This window comes from Phycodurus eques, chromosome 10 (genome assembly GCF_024500275.1).
Source record: "Phycodurus eques isolate BA_2022a chromosome 10, UOR_Pequ_1.1, whole genome shotgun sequence".
Classification (NCBI taxonomy): domain Eukaryota; kingdom Metazoa; phylum Chordata; class Actinopteri; order Syngnathiformes; family Syngnathidae; genus Phycodurus; species Phycodurus eques.
In genome coordinates, this window is record NC_084534.1 from 25,622,600 (window position 1) to 25,637,402 (window position 14,803).

The 14,803-nt window shown below is 45.0% G+C and overlaps 1 protein-coding gene across 1 annotated transcript; it reads left to right on the forward strand.

Annotated features, from left to right (window-relative positions):
• The first annotated feature begins 10,036 nt into the window (after positions 1–10,036).
• On the forward strand, positions 10,037–10,636 carry ngfb (nerve growth factor b (beta polypeptide)). Its single transcript, XM_061688752.1, has one exon. The coding sequence runs from the start codon at positions 10,037–10,039 to the stop codon at positions 10,634–10,636; it is 600 nt and encodes a 199-aa protein (XP_061544736.1).
• Positions 10,637–14,803: the final 4,167 nt, after the last annotated feature.

Genomic DNA, 14,803 nt, shown 5'->3' on the forward strand with positions numbered 1-14,803 from the left:
TCAGCTAAATGTGTGGATTCCCACTAAAATGAAATGGGAAAACCTGTCAACTCATTTAATAAATGCTGGAGACGGTAAGTTGTGCAAAAAAACTACCAACCTATGTGGACAAAAAAGCCTTATCTCCTTAAGGTAATAAAGACAAAACTTGAGTCATTGGGGGTGGGGTGGGGGGTATTTCCCGTGGAAGGAAAAGACAACACTGTTGCCATAGCAACAAAATGAGCCTGCCTTTTTCCCCCTGACTACCTGCAAAATATTATTCAAGTTGTCTCTTGGGATGACATCACTGAGGCCGATTTGACATTAATTAAAGGATTCACGTCCATTATGGAAGATTGGAGCGGTTCCAGTTATTGAGTAGAACTACTGTAGACTGGCTTCTGACAATATGATGTTTTGTTTGTTTTTTTTACTTTATGTTTACAGCCTTTTCTCCGGGCACGCCGGTTTCCTCCCACATCCCAAAAACATGCATGGTAGGTTAATTGACGACTCTAAATTGCCCGTAGGTGTGAATGTGAGTGCGAATGGTGGTTTGTTTGTATGTGCCCTGCGATTGGCTGGCAACCGGTTCAGGGTGTACCCCGCCTCCTGCCCGATGATGGCTGGGATAGGCTCCAGCACGCCCGCGACCCTTGTGAGGAGAAGCGGCTCAGAAAATGGATGGATGTTTACAGTCCTCGTAGATTCCACTCTTTCTGCATGAAGCAAAACTAATTGCACATACTGAATACATGAGCACATAATGTGACTGCAGTGCTGTCTATCAGAAATAAATCTTACAATTACAGGTCGCTAGAGTGTGGGAGGGATGGGATGGACAGATGGGAGGAAATTGAATGATGGATTAGAAAAAGAAATTCGTGGATCGATGGATGGATGACAGACGGACGGACAGACGGACAGTACATTGAGATCCGGTACAAGATGTACGATAAAGGTTCACAGTGTAACAATGCTCAGTTCTTTAGCACAACAAAAATAGCTGAAGAAAATAACACGTTTTTAGGAGCAATACACAAACAAAGCAAGAACTTGAATATGCTGCAAGAAGTTCCGATTTTTTTGTAGTTGTTGCTTGAGTGATGATTATCGTGTTATCTTATCGTGATCTATCTTAGATTAATCGACGAGGTCGTCGCTCATTTTTCAGGCGTCAACTCGCTGCGCGCAGGTTAGCTGCGATAACTAGCGTAACTACGGGTTGACGACATGACGGTTTGAAGCCGAACTTGCTAAAATGTTGTTTTCTTTATGGCTGGTGTCTTCCCACAATAGTTCAATACACGTATATGATTCACACATTTATTCATATTTTATTTAAGTTTGATATGATACTGTATATGTAAACATGAACGAAGCCTAAACATCTGATATTGTCGACTTTGCTAGGTCTTGAAGGCCTAAAATAAAAAACATTGTAGACATTTAAAGCGCCTACAGGTGCTTTGTCCCTAGTATATTGTCTGTTTGTTTTTATTTTTTACTGTTACAGGAGGGCATTTGGTGAAGGAACCCGCTATTTGGTGAATAGCGGGTTCCTTTTCAGATGGGCGTACTTTTATCGTATTAAAGATTAAGACTTCCTAATTTACAAGCGACTGCGCTACCTTTCTAATTTTTTATAAAATATTTCCACACGCTTTAAGGCACCGCTGCTAGTTTGCCGTGACGACCGTTCAGCTGTTGATTTCAGCAAGGCGTCCGTGTTGTTAACGCCCAAACATTCCGTTTTAATTGTTCCATTTACACCGTTTTTGGCCATGCGCGTTTCTATGTTCGTTTGCATGACTCCGCAAAAAACTCTTAAACTGATTTTCACAGAACTGAGTGGAAGTGCGCCAGTCTGCAAAAGAACCAATTCCAATGAGATGTGGCCTTGGAGGATGTTTGTGACCTTGGAGCATTTGGCGCTGAGCCGAATGAGCATTTTTCTGGTTCTCGGTGGAGGCTTGGAGCTTGGTGACTGTACAACTGAAATGCATCACACTGAGAGATGTTTCTAAAATTTCGGTTACTGTCGCTGTCGCTCATGGCTCCGCTGGCCTCCGAGCTCAACGCTGGTGCACGGCCCAGTCTCGTGAATTCTTGTAACCCGCCGAGTCGAGAAGCAATTGCTGACTGGACATTTTTATTTCTTTTTACTAAACCACTAAGACGTTTTCGCATCAGGCGTTCGAAATAAGCGAGACGTCTGTTTTCTATGAGCGACCTTCCGCCATCATAAAGGAGGCCAACGCAAGTAGAGGACACAAGATCTGCATCTGACTAAATTCCCCACAAACTATAATTCACTTGGAAATTAGCTTGAATAACACAAGAAAGGCTTCCTTTGCTTTCACTCGCAGGGGAACATTTGGGTTGAATAAATGTGTTTTTTACAGAGTGGCTGTTAAAAAAAAAAAAAGCAAACTTAACACAACGCTGCGTTTTGGAGGGAAAAAGTGACATTGGACTTACAGCTCGTTAGCTGACAAGATAGCTAAGTATGTAAAGGTTAATCACCACATTGTTAAAAGAAACAAACTTTATCAACCAATCAACTCGGCCAACCGAGAAACATAGTCTCTCCAGCGTGTCCTGGGTCTTCTCCGGGGTCTCCTCCCGGTGGAACGTGCCCAGAACACCTCACCAGGGAGGCGTCCGGGAGGCATCCGAATCTGATGCCCCAGCCACCTCATCTGGCTCCTCTCAATGTGGAGGAGCAGCGGCTCTACTCTGACATCCTCCCAGATGACCGAGCTTCTCACCTAAGGGAAAGCCCGGACACCCTACAGAGGAAACTCATTTTGGCCGCTTGTATCCGGGATCTTGTTCTTTCGGTCACGACCCACAGCTCGTGACCATAGGTGAGGGTAGGAACGTAGATCGACCGTAAATCGAGAGCTTCGCCTTTCGGCTTAGCTCCTTCTTTACCACAACGGACCGATACAATGTCCGCATCACTGCAGACGCTGCACCGATCCACCCGTCGATCTCCCGTTCCATTTTTCCCTCAATCGTGAACAAGACCCCAAGATATTTGAACTCCTCCACTTGGAGCAGGATCTCATCCCCCGAACTGGAGAGGCCACGCCACCCTTTTCTGACTGAGGACCATGGTCTCAGATTTGGATGTGCTGATTCTCATTCCAGTCGCTTCACACTCGGCTGCGAACTGCTCCAGTGAGAGTTGGAGATCACAGCTTGATGAAGCCAATAGAACCACATCATCTGCAAAAAGCAGAGATGCAATACTGAGGCCACCAAACCGGACCCCCTCTACACCTCGGCTGCGCCTTGAAATTCGGTCCATAAAAGTTATGAACAGAATCGGTGACAGGGCAGCCTTAGCCGAGTCCAACCCTCACCGGGAACGAGTCTGACTTACTGCCTGATATGCGGACCAAACTCTGACTCCGGTCGTACAGGGACCGAACAGCCCGTATCAGGGGGTTCGGTACCCCGTACTCCCGAAGCACCCCCCACAGGACCCCCCGAGGGACACGGTCAAACGCCTTCTCCAAGTCCACAAAACACATGTAGACTGGTTTGGCCAACTCCCATGCACCCTCGAGGACGCTGCCGAGGGTGTAGAGCTGGTTTCCACGGCCAGGACGAAAACCACACTGCTCCTCCTGAATCTTAGATTCAACTTCCCGACGGACCCTCCTCTCCAGCACCCCTGAATAGACCTTACCAGGGAGGCTGAGGAGTGTGATCCCCCTGGAGTTGGAACACACCCTCCGGTCCCCCTTTTTAAGACCACCCCAGTCTGCCAATCCAGAGGCACTCTCCCCAATGTCCGCGCGATGTTGCAGAGGCGTGTCAACCAGGACAGCCCTACAACATCCAGAGCCTTGAGGAACTCCGGGCGAATCTCATCCACCCCCGGGGCCTTGGCACCGAGGAGCTTTTTAACCACCTCTGTGACCTCAACCCCAGAGATAGGAGAGCCCGCCTCAGAGACCCCAGAGTCTGCTTCCTCATGGGAAGGCGTGTCGGTGGAAATGAGGAGGTCTTGGAAGTATTCTCCCCACCGGCTCACAACGTCCCGAGTCGAGGTCAGCAGCGCCCCATCCCCGCTATACACAGTGTTGATGGTGCACTGCTTCATTATTGAATAAATTCATTCATCCAGATATTACATAGAGTTACATCTACAGACCAATTTCCATGCGGAAAAGTTCGCGAATTAATGTCATATCTAATGTAACTAAAAACTTACAAGTAGCATTCCGTTGTACGTTTCCTTATTAGAGAACTGAAACTTCCCACTTCTATCAACTGCTGCTGCAAAACCAAAAAAAAAAAAACCACACATCATTTTCATCATAAAAAGACTAGGTCTTCTTTCTGTATAAAATGAAGGAATTAAAAGTAACAATAAATTAATTTAAAAAGCAAATAAATAACCCCTGAATTGTGATCTCTGATATAACTCAAAACGTAATAAGAGGCATTCCATTTTAGTTTGCTTCGAAAGAGAACTGAAAGTTTCCAGTATTACGGGGGGGAAAAACCTGAACTTGACATTGTCAAAACCCAATTTACATCTGAAGAATATTGAACATTTCCATCTTGACATTAGTATTTTTCATGATGCAAAAGCTAGGTCCACTTTACATATTACAAATTAATGTATCAAAATAAAGACAAAACAAATACAAGTTGTTTTTATGTCATTGAAACATCTTCAGAGCACTGGTATTATTCGAATACAGTTCTTTTCTTTGATCTTATTAGACTGTGCAGGGACAGCACGGTGGATTAGCGCATCTGCCTCACATCCGGCGGTTCTGGGTTTGAACCTCTGCTCGGCAGAAAATGGATGGATGGCGAGTTTGTGTATGATGTTCTGTATTTGGCTCATAATTGCGTTGGCCAGGTTCAACTCCTCTGGGCCATGCTAAGTTTGAAGGCACTAATAAGGCACGGACCACTTCCCGTGCCATGGCGCATACTTCACTGTCACGTAGATTTGCGGCCAGTTTACTCTCGATAGAACGATGGCTTACATTCCCCCCGTCGGCTCGTCTCGCCTATACGATCGTGACAAACGACTGTTGTGGTCTGTCAGCGGGTGTCGTGTGACGGGCGAATGAAAACATTCCGCCTAAGATGACACAACAAAAGGGAAGATGTCTGCTTTATTGTGAGGCATGATCAGAAGGCGATTCGTGCCACGACAAATCCATCACGGCGCTACGACGGCTGGATAGTATAATATAATATAATATAATATATCCATCCATTTTCTGAGCCGCTTATCCTCACTAGGGTCGCGGGCGTAGTGCTGGAGCCTATCCCAGCTGTCATCGGGCAGGAGGCGGGGTACACCCTGAACTGGTTGCCAGCCAATCGCAGGGCACATAGGAACAAACAACCATTCGCACTCACAGTCACGCCTACGGGCAATTTAGAGTCTCCAATTAATGCATGTTTTTGGGATGTGGGAGGAAACCGGAGTGCCCGGAGAAAACCCACGCGGGCACGGGGAGAACATGCAAACTCCACACAGTCGGGGCCGGGGATTGAACCCGGGTCCTCAGAACTGTGAGGCTGACGCTCTAACCAGTCGGCCACCGTGCCGCCTAATATAATATAATATAATATAATATATTTTTTTGGGAAGCTATCCTCCGTTATTTGCGAGAAAAAAACAATTCACCTATGCACTGTTTTTGTGCTCAGGTCGAACCTTTAAGAATGTGGATCAGTGCTTCTGACAATGTTTAGGCCAGCACAGAAGGCGTTGCTGGCCTTAACCTGCTTTTTGAGGCTTGGGTATGTTTGCTATGTGAGAGTCCAGTGATGATGCTAGCAAGGTGTTTATAGTATGTTTACGAGAGTAAAAAAAAAAAAAAAAAAAAAAAAAAGTCCTGCCTTTTGTCTCAGGAGGAGCCAAGGTGTGCTGGACGGGGGCCACATGGCAGGAGCCCGGAGCGCGGATCGCGGCTTCATTCGCGTCCTCTAGGTGCCCGGTGAGGCGCTTCCGTTCCCGAGCGGACTCAGAAAAGGTAAGCGCGACGCACGCCGAGAAGCTCAAACAAGTATCCTTGGACGGTTTTAGAGTCTTCAATGAATCAGAGATTTGAGTAGGAAGCCGGCGAAAAAAAGTACAAATCAGGATCGAATCGTTACTCCTATCCATCCATCCATTTTCTTTGCCGCTTCTCCTCACTAGGGTCACAGGCGTAGTGCTGGAGCCTATCCCAGCTGTCATCGGGCAGGAGGCGGGGTACACCCTGAACTGGTTGCCAGCCAATCGCAGGGCACACAGAAACAAACAACCATTCGCACTCACAGTCATGCCTACGGGCAATTTAGAGTCTCCAATTCATGCATGTTTTTGGGATGTGGGAGGAAACCGGAGTACCCGGAGAAAACCCACGCAGGCACGGGGAGAACATGCAAACTCCACACACGCGGGGCCGGGGATTGAACCCGGGTCCTCAGAACTGTGAGGCTGACGCTCTAACCAGTCGGCCACCGTGCCGCCTCGTTACTCCTAGTACTATACTAAAATAAAGATATGTCATAGTCCGACACGTGAAAAATCCATTTTGATTACTTGAAAGCAATCTACTGAACCGGAAAGAGCTGATTTGAGTCAGAAAATTCAGATTCTCTGATCGCTTTTGCATGCCTGCTGCAATCCGAATTCAAGTCACCACCCATTTGTGCACAGCACTAGTACCCATTAAAACTCAATGCAGCTCTGCTTACCCTTTAGGCATTGACATGATAACAGAGGTGGGTATTAATGAGAAAGTCCACTTTTACTCCATTACATTGAGCTACGTTGCGCTCGCAACTTGTATTTTTAGCCAATGCAATTTATTATTATTGCTTTCGAGATCTATTTTGGTTTGTCAGGGAGACTTTTGTCACAGGACTCTTCCACCAGTGCAACATAACCACTAGCGACGTTCGACTCCATTCCACCAGTCAAACGGAGCCAGGCAGTCACATGACCCCCACACAACGCCTCCGTGTGCCCACACAGAAGCAGAAATTCTCAGTAACTGGTTTCTTGGTTCATTTAAGAGCATTTGCTGTGGCGGAATTTGCCTTAATTGATGTTATCGTTGAAAAATCATTATTGTTGCAGTTAAAGCGATATTGTTAGACAATATCCGAAGGTGCCCATTCCCATTTTATATATTTATATATTTTTTTGTCTACTTGACATTTATACTCGGATTAAAAATTCAACAAATCAGAAGTAGGTTAGCAGTTACTTGAGAATTTTCTTTTCTTAATAGTGCCTCTACATTATATTGTATCAGACCGTGTGCGGGCTGCTGTTGCTTGAAAGTGACTCTGGATCTTCACCCAGCCTATGTCAATAGTTAATTGGCACTCCGTGTGGCATGTATTTTTTTTATTTTTTATTTTTTTTTGTAAATTAGCCCCAGTGTGTTCAGTGCAACAGTTAGGCTGAAGTGTAGAACGTCTCTATCACAGTCACTTTTCAGAAATGGGAAGATCTCAAACTGATCAGACCCTACTATTTGTATACTTATAAAGGCATTTTTGCAACCCCAATTCCAATGAAGTTGAGTTGTGTTAAAAATAAATAAAAACAGAACACAATGATTTGCAAATCATGTTCAACCGATATTTAATTGAAGACATTACAAAGACAAGACATTTCATGTTCAAACTGATTATATTTAGCAAATAATCATGAACTTAGAATTTTATGGCTGCAACACGTTCCAAAAAAGCTGGGACAGGTGGCCAAAAAGACTGAGAAAGTTGATGAATGCTCATCAAAAACCTGTTTGGAACATCCCACAGGTGAACAGGCTCAATTGGGAACAGGTGGGTGCCGTGATTGGGTATAAAAGGAGCTTCCCTCAATTGCTCAGTCATTCACAAGCAAAGATGGGCGAGGTTCACCTCTTTGTGAACAGCGCGTGAGAAAATAGTCCAACAGTTTAAAGACAATGTTCCTCAACGTACAATTGCAAGGAATTTAGGGATTTCGTCATCTACGGTCCATAATATCATCAAAAGGTTCAGAGAATCTGGAGAAATCACTGCATGGAAGCGGCAAGGCCGAAAACCAACATTGAATGCCCGTGACCTTCGATCCCTCAGGCGGCACTGCATCAAAAACTGACATACATCAATGTGTAAAGGATATCACCACATGGGCTCAGGAACTCTTCAGAAAACCAATGTCAGTAAATACAGTTCGGCGCTACATCCGGAAGTCCAACTTGAAACTCGACTATGCAAAGCAAAAGCCATTTATCAACATCACCCAGAAACGCCGCCGGCTTCTCTGGGCCCGAGCTCATCTAAGATGGACTGATGCTTATGGAACCTGCTTATTTCAGCAAGACAATGCCAGACCACATTCTCCACGTGTTACAACAGCGTGGCTGCCGTAGTAAAAGAGTGTGGGTACTAGACTGGCCTGCCTGCAGTCCAGACCTGTCTCTCATTGAAAATGTGTGGCGCATTATGAAGCGTAAAATACCACAACAGAGACCCCGGACTGTTGAACAGCTGAAGCTGTACATTAAGCAAGAATGGGAAAGAATTCCACCTACAAATCTTCAACAATTAGTGTCCTCAGTTCCCAAACGTTTATTGAATGTTGTTAAAAGAAAAGGTGATGTCACACAGTGGTAAACATGAACCTGTCCCAGCTGTTTTGGAACATGTTGCAGCCATAAAATTCGAAGTTAATGATTATTTGCTAAAAATAATAACATTTTATCAGTTTGAACATTAAATATCTTGTCTTTGTAGTGTATTGAATTAAATATAGGTTGAAGACGATTTGCAAATCTTTGTATTCGGTTTTTATTTATGTTGAACACAACGTCCCAACTTCATTGGAATTGGGGTTGTACACCATATGTCCCCTTTAAGCGACTTGGTAAACAAATACAAACGGGTTCAACTTATTTTCGCCACCCCCTTTAGCCGCAAAGCCACGTGTTTCTGTTTAAACCTGTGACGGCGGCAATGTGTTCTAGAGAGCCAATTTTAATTGGATCCTGCGTGAGAGAAAAGAAACACCAACATGGCACACAAGCTCTGATTCTGTATGACCGGAAAAGCACAAAAGTGACATCTTGACTTTTCTATGGTTTAATTCGCTGGTGTGTGACCTCACAGAGGGCCTTCATGTGTCATCGGGAGTCACGTGACGGGCTTTCGTTTGAATTGGAACCATTTGAACGCAGCGCGTCGATCGAGCGCGACCCCCTCGGGGGCAAAACGCGGCACAACAAACCTACCTGGAAGAGGAGCCCGCCGACGGCGCCGGCACGGGTGCCGACACGTCCGCTCGCTTCCACGCTTCCCTGTCAGTCCCCACAGAAGAGAATGGAATGATCATAAATGACACTTTACCGCAGGGTCAACGCTGTTACTCAAAACAAGCCCTGGCTATCAATGTGAATGTGAATGCAATTTATGCAGCGCTTTGGTTGAGCAGATGATTATTCCAAGTTATGAAGCATATCTAAGTCAGATTCAATTCTTGTATAGCGTCACAAAGTGGTTGGGGAAAAAAAGCATCCATTCAATGTGTAAATGTGGCGAGTCGGCCGTTTGTGCCAGATTGTTTTATGGGAACTTGACTCGGGGAGGATTGTTCTGTTTGGCCTACTCGGTCGCGCTGCCTGAGATTGTGTGTCTTTTGGTGTAAAAAATGAGGATATGTAACTGAGAGCCACTCGAACTTGTACAAAGCCAGAGGCCACTGTCGCGCCGGAGCGTCAAGACGTCCGACGACGGGTCGCAAACGTTTAGGAAAATAACGCCGTCGTTGTTGTCACGTTGGCTCGTGGAAATAGTCGTGTGTAAAAATGGAGGACGTATGCATGTTAAAATGAGGTACGCACATATTGTCCATATAAATGTTCTATCATCAAAAACACACCATGTCGTGTCTGCTGACTCCCATTTAACCTGAGTTTGAATGTATTTGGTTAATTTTGAAGGCAGCCACACCCTCGGGTGTGCACACTTGTACAACCACGTTATTTCACTAAGAATGTGTTTCCACCCTGCAGGCGGTGCGCCCATGAGGTCGTCTATGCTGGTCCTGTTGCTTTTCTTCAGTGCTCACGCTGTGGCCTCCGTCGGGGAGGACTCGGGCGCCGCCGCCTCCGACGCACAGCGGCGAGACTCGGGTGCCACCGCCGCCGCCCCTCGGGTGGACCCCAAACTCTTCGGCCGGCGGCGCAGGCTCTCTCCCAGGGTGCTGTTCAGCGCCCGGACGCCCGACACTGAGCCGGCATCGCGCGGCGAGCGCAGGAGTCGGCGGCGAGCGGGGCAGCCCCAGCACCGGGGCGTGTACTCGGTGTGCGAGAGCATCAGCGTGTGGGTGGGCAACAAGACCAAGGCCACCGACATTTCGGGCAACGAGGTGACGGTGCTGCCGGACGTCAACATCAACAACGTCAACAAGAAGCAGTACTTCTTCGAGACTACGTGTCACAGCTCACACGCGGGCAACTCGGGCTGCCTGGGCATCGACACTCGACACTGGAACTCGCGCTGCACCAACTCGCACACGTTTGTGCGGGCGTTGACGTCCTTTAAGAACCTGGTGGCCTGGAGGCTCATACGCATCAACGTGGCCTGCGTGTGCGTGCTCAGCCGCAAGTCGTGGCGGCAGTGATGAGGCAAATACCCCCCCCCCCCCCCCCCCAAAAAAAAAAGACTTCTGCACAGAGTAAATTATTAGTATTATGTCAAATTATCAGCCCAACGATAGCCCTACGACACCAAAATGAAAAGTCTACCATGTTTGATTTGTTTGGGGATATCTTCCGTGTAGGGTGACATATCAACGACAACTCCCCGACAGCGCACCTTAGCGTCGACCCATAGGATTGCGTATTGCGACCGGCGCATCGCCTACCGTGCTCGGCGTTGTCATACTCGGTCGCCCTTGTCAACATTTATTTACGCGCACAAACCAATGTTTGCCGAAGCTTCAGAGCATGATTTGACAGAAAGCCGGCATGTTTACGTCCAACCGTTCATGGTACCACTAGCTTGCTAGGCTACATAACGTTTTGCGACCTGCAATGCGAGCCGTATCGTATTAAAGGTACGTGAACATACCTCAAGCAATCCTTGAATGAACGTCCTCTCCCAAGCATGTTGTTCTTCCCCCCCCCCGCACAATACATTGGCGCACATATTTCAGACATGTGGAAACACACTGCTTGGTGATAATTTGACTTTTCCGTTAAAAACAGAGGTGGATTGCCTGAGGAAATCTACATACTGTCGCTCTGTGGAAAGATTGCAAATTATGCAAATATTCCAATGTTGTGCAATCTGCTGGCTTCAAGATACAGTAGCAGGGTGAAAACTGTATTAAAAAAATGGTTAAGACGAATTGAATGACGCAGAGTTGAGAGTAAAAATGCAGCCGAAGAGAACACGACTGTCCGCAAAACTGCAGGTTTAAACTTGTCATCGAGACAGACAGCACAGCCCTCAATGCAACACAATCATACTGTAAGCGTTCTGTTTTTTGTTTGTTTGTTTGTTCGTTTGTTTGTCTTTACTTGGCCCAGGTCTGATATGAGGAAAACGTGTTGAAAATATTGTGTATTATTATTTATTAAACATGTACATTATACGTTGTGTGTTTTTGGAATTCAATCACGCTGGCGTCAAAGTTGTTTTGGACAGAATGGGGGGAAAAGACCAACCAAAAAAAAAAAAAAACATATGGCTTTAATTTACTACAAATGTGACTTTTTCCATTCTTCAGTAGCATTAGAATAAGACTTCCAATAAATTACAGCTTTGGCTGTAGTTGATAATATGATTAGCCATATTTTTACGGTTGCTATTATTTTAGAACTGAATTTTATTTTTTATTTTTTTTTATTAGTTAGCTTGTCAAACTATCTATTGTAGCTAAAACATTGAGTAATACCTGTGAGAGGCAGTTAAAAAAATTTTAAAAAAAAGGGCTGCTGCTTTCTTTTATGAGTAATATTTCCTTATGTTCGTTTTGTTTTCGCCTTGTTTTGTTCATCAAACTCTAACGCAACACTGACCTCTAGAGGAGAAATGACGTAACAACGCCTCTTGGCACAAGCCGGTGCTTGCAACAGCTCTGCTAGTGCTGATTTAGGGTCACAAAGCCATCTAAAATAATAAACAACCGGTTATTTTTGGGTCACATAAACACGTGGAACGTAACGTGTACCGTGGAAACATGACATAATGATTATTTGACGTCATTTAAGGAAAAGGGCGTCTGGTACATGCTAGCTAACAGGCTCATGTAAAGTGGGTATTCCGGATGCGCAGTGTTACATTCAAGGCCGGCACTTTAATCGGTAAAAAGAGTAATCTTCATGCGCCCGGCTTGTTTAAATGTGCCTTGCGCATGTGTCATGTTATGTTCATGGGTAACATTTTACTCGGAAGTAGAAAGCGCCTGATTTTTTGTTTTAAATCTCGTTTCGCTTTTGTAAACGAGATAGAAAGCGAAGTAATCGACGTTAGGTGGGCTTTAATAGGCATTTCGCATGCGCGATGTTACATTCAACGCAACAGTTGACATCCTCCATTGACTGTTTAACTCTTCTCGCTCTTTTTCTTTATAATTTGTTTTACTAAACCTTGGATGGGCATTGATGTGTATTGCGATTTGCGAGAATTAGATGTTACGTTCAATGGCAACATTTTGGAAAAGAAAGACTACTCATTTAATGTTTCTCTTTTGTTTTACTAACGCTTGGATGACTGACATTTGATCGCTTCTATTGATATTGCGCATGCGTTGCGTTACATTCACGTTCAACATTTGACTCGGAAAAAAAGACAACCAATCAACTCGGCAGGATTATATTGGCATTGCCCATGCGCTATATTTACGTTTATGACCAATATTAACTTAAATTCTCATGTGAGGTTCAATGCCAGTATCCGGGAGAAAAAAATAACTACATTCACGAGATTTTGATGTAATTTCTCTCTCTTTTTTTGTTTTACTAAACTTGGACAGGGATTGACTCATAACAAATGCAGTTGTTAAACTATATCTATTTGAAAGACTATACTTTGAAACCCCCATCCCAAAGAAACCATCCTCCCAATGTACATAACACATGTCGATGCCAATGATTATGCCCACTGACAATGGCTACTGCCGCAGCATGCGGGAGGTGGGCAGCAGCTCGATAAGTCTTGTGATGATCACACCATTGACTCCCCTGGCAAACAAACGAGGTCGCTGTTTGCCGCCCACACGCGTAAACGGTGGCACAAAGGCAGCGTGACTACGGGAGGCCGGGACGGCACAGCGGGTCAACCCAGCCCGACTCGCCCCACGGCGATGCCCCATACCATAATGTCATCCTCGTCCGCATGAAGCGGCACAGCACACGCGAACCGTACAGTACATGAACACGTCAAATAAAAGAAGGACACAGCAAGACTTTGGTGTTGTTGTTGTTGTTTTTCGTGTTGCGAGCCGTCGCTTCACTGATGTTTGTGTCTTCAGTTGCAAGCAAAAATTGTAGTTATGACTGCAAGATGGCAGCGGCAAACTACAATACAAGCAGCGGTTTGGCAGCTAGATAGCTAACCATTCATTAAAAAAGAGGTCAAGTGTGCTTGCTTCAAGTTGTTTATTGCCACTAATAGTTGAAGTTTACTGTAAATTGACACATAAAACAATGATAATTACACATGGTGTATTTAAACAAACTACGTAACTTTTTTTTGATGAAAGTGCTAACACACATCGCAAAAGGCCATAGACGAGCTAACGAAACTACGGTCGATGTCGTGGTCTATAACTATTGAAGCAACAGAGCGCAAACGGTGCAGTGAAAAGCAACCCATGTAGACAGACAATAAAACTGACTCACAGGCATATTTCTGTCGCAGGGCGGAATCCTTGCATCTCCAAAACCATCACTTTTAGCCATTAACGTTGCATTATTAAAGACAGCAAGCCATTTTCACTCAGATTGGTCAAACACTTGTAAAAAGTAAGTAAATAAATAACCCACTTGGGTACAGTCCAATAGTATGGATTTGTGGGAAAATATGAAATTGACCAAATTTACACATAGGCCGCATGGCCTTTGCAACAAAAAATAAAATACAATAAAACAATAATAATGGTAATAACAATAATAATAATACTGAAACTTACTCTGTCACTTAGTTGCGAAACATTTCAAGTATTATGTACGTCTGTATTATACTGCCCCCTCGTGGTCAGGACGTGCACACCTGAAGGAGCAGCACAATGTTAATGGGCATTGAAATGGGCATCAGGAAATCATAACACGCAAACGTTTTCATTCTTTACTTCCTGCTTTTTATGTTATGACTGTATGTTTTTTATAAAGTACAATAGGATCGAGTGCTCTTTTTCTTATCTGAAAAAAAAATTAAATAAAATAAAATGTTGGGTGGCGCTGGAACAGATTCATGGCATTTCCATTCATTTCAACGTGGAAAGATGATTTCAGGTATGAATGTTTTGATTTGCGAGCTCGGCCACGGAACGAATTAAATTCGCAAGTCAAGTCTTATTTCCGTGTCAAATTAGTTGTTAAAATGTAAATGACGGTTACATCTGTACAGCTAACACTCATCACGCACTCCAATTTGTTCAGGGAAATGATTTTTTAAAAATAATCATTATGGTCAATGTTATTGTTTGTGGTCAGTCATTGTGTTTCGCCTTCCCTGGGATTCCGCGCGCGCGTGCACACACGCACATGCACGCGTGCAGACGGTGGAGGGGGGGGAGATGGGCGTGGCCAGCCTGCATCTCGCTCACGCGCATGTTTTCGGC

Bases quoted from the DNA above. Each gene is read 5' to 3' on its own strand.
- ngfb (XM_061688752.1), top strand. From the start codon at position 10,037: ATGAGGTCGTCTATGCTGGTCCTGTTGCTTTTCTTCAGTGCTCACGCT.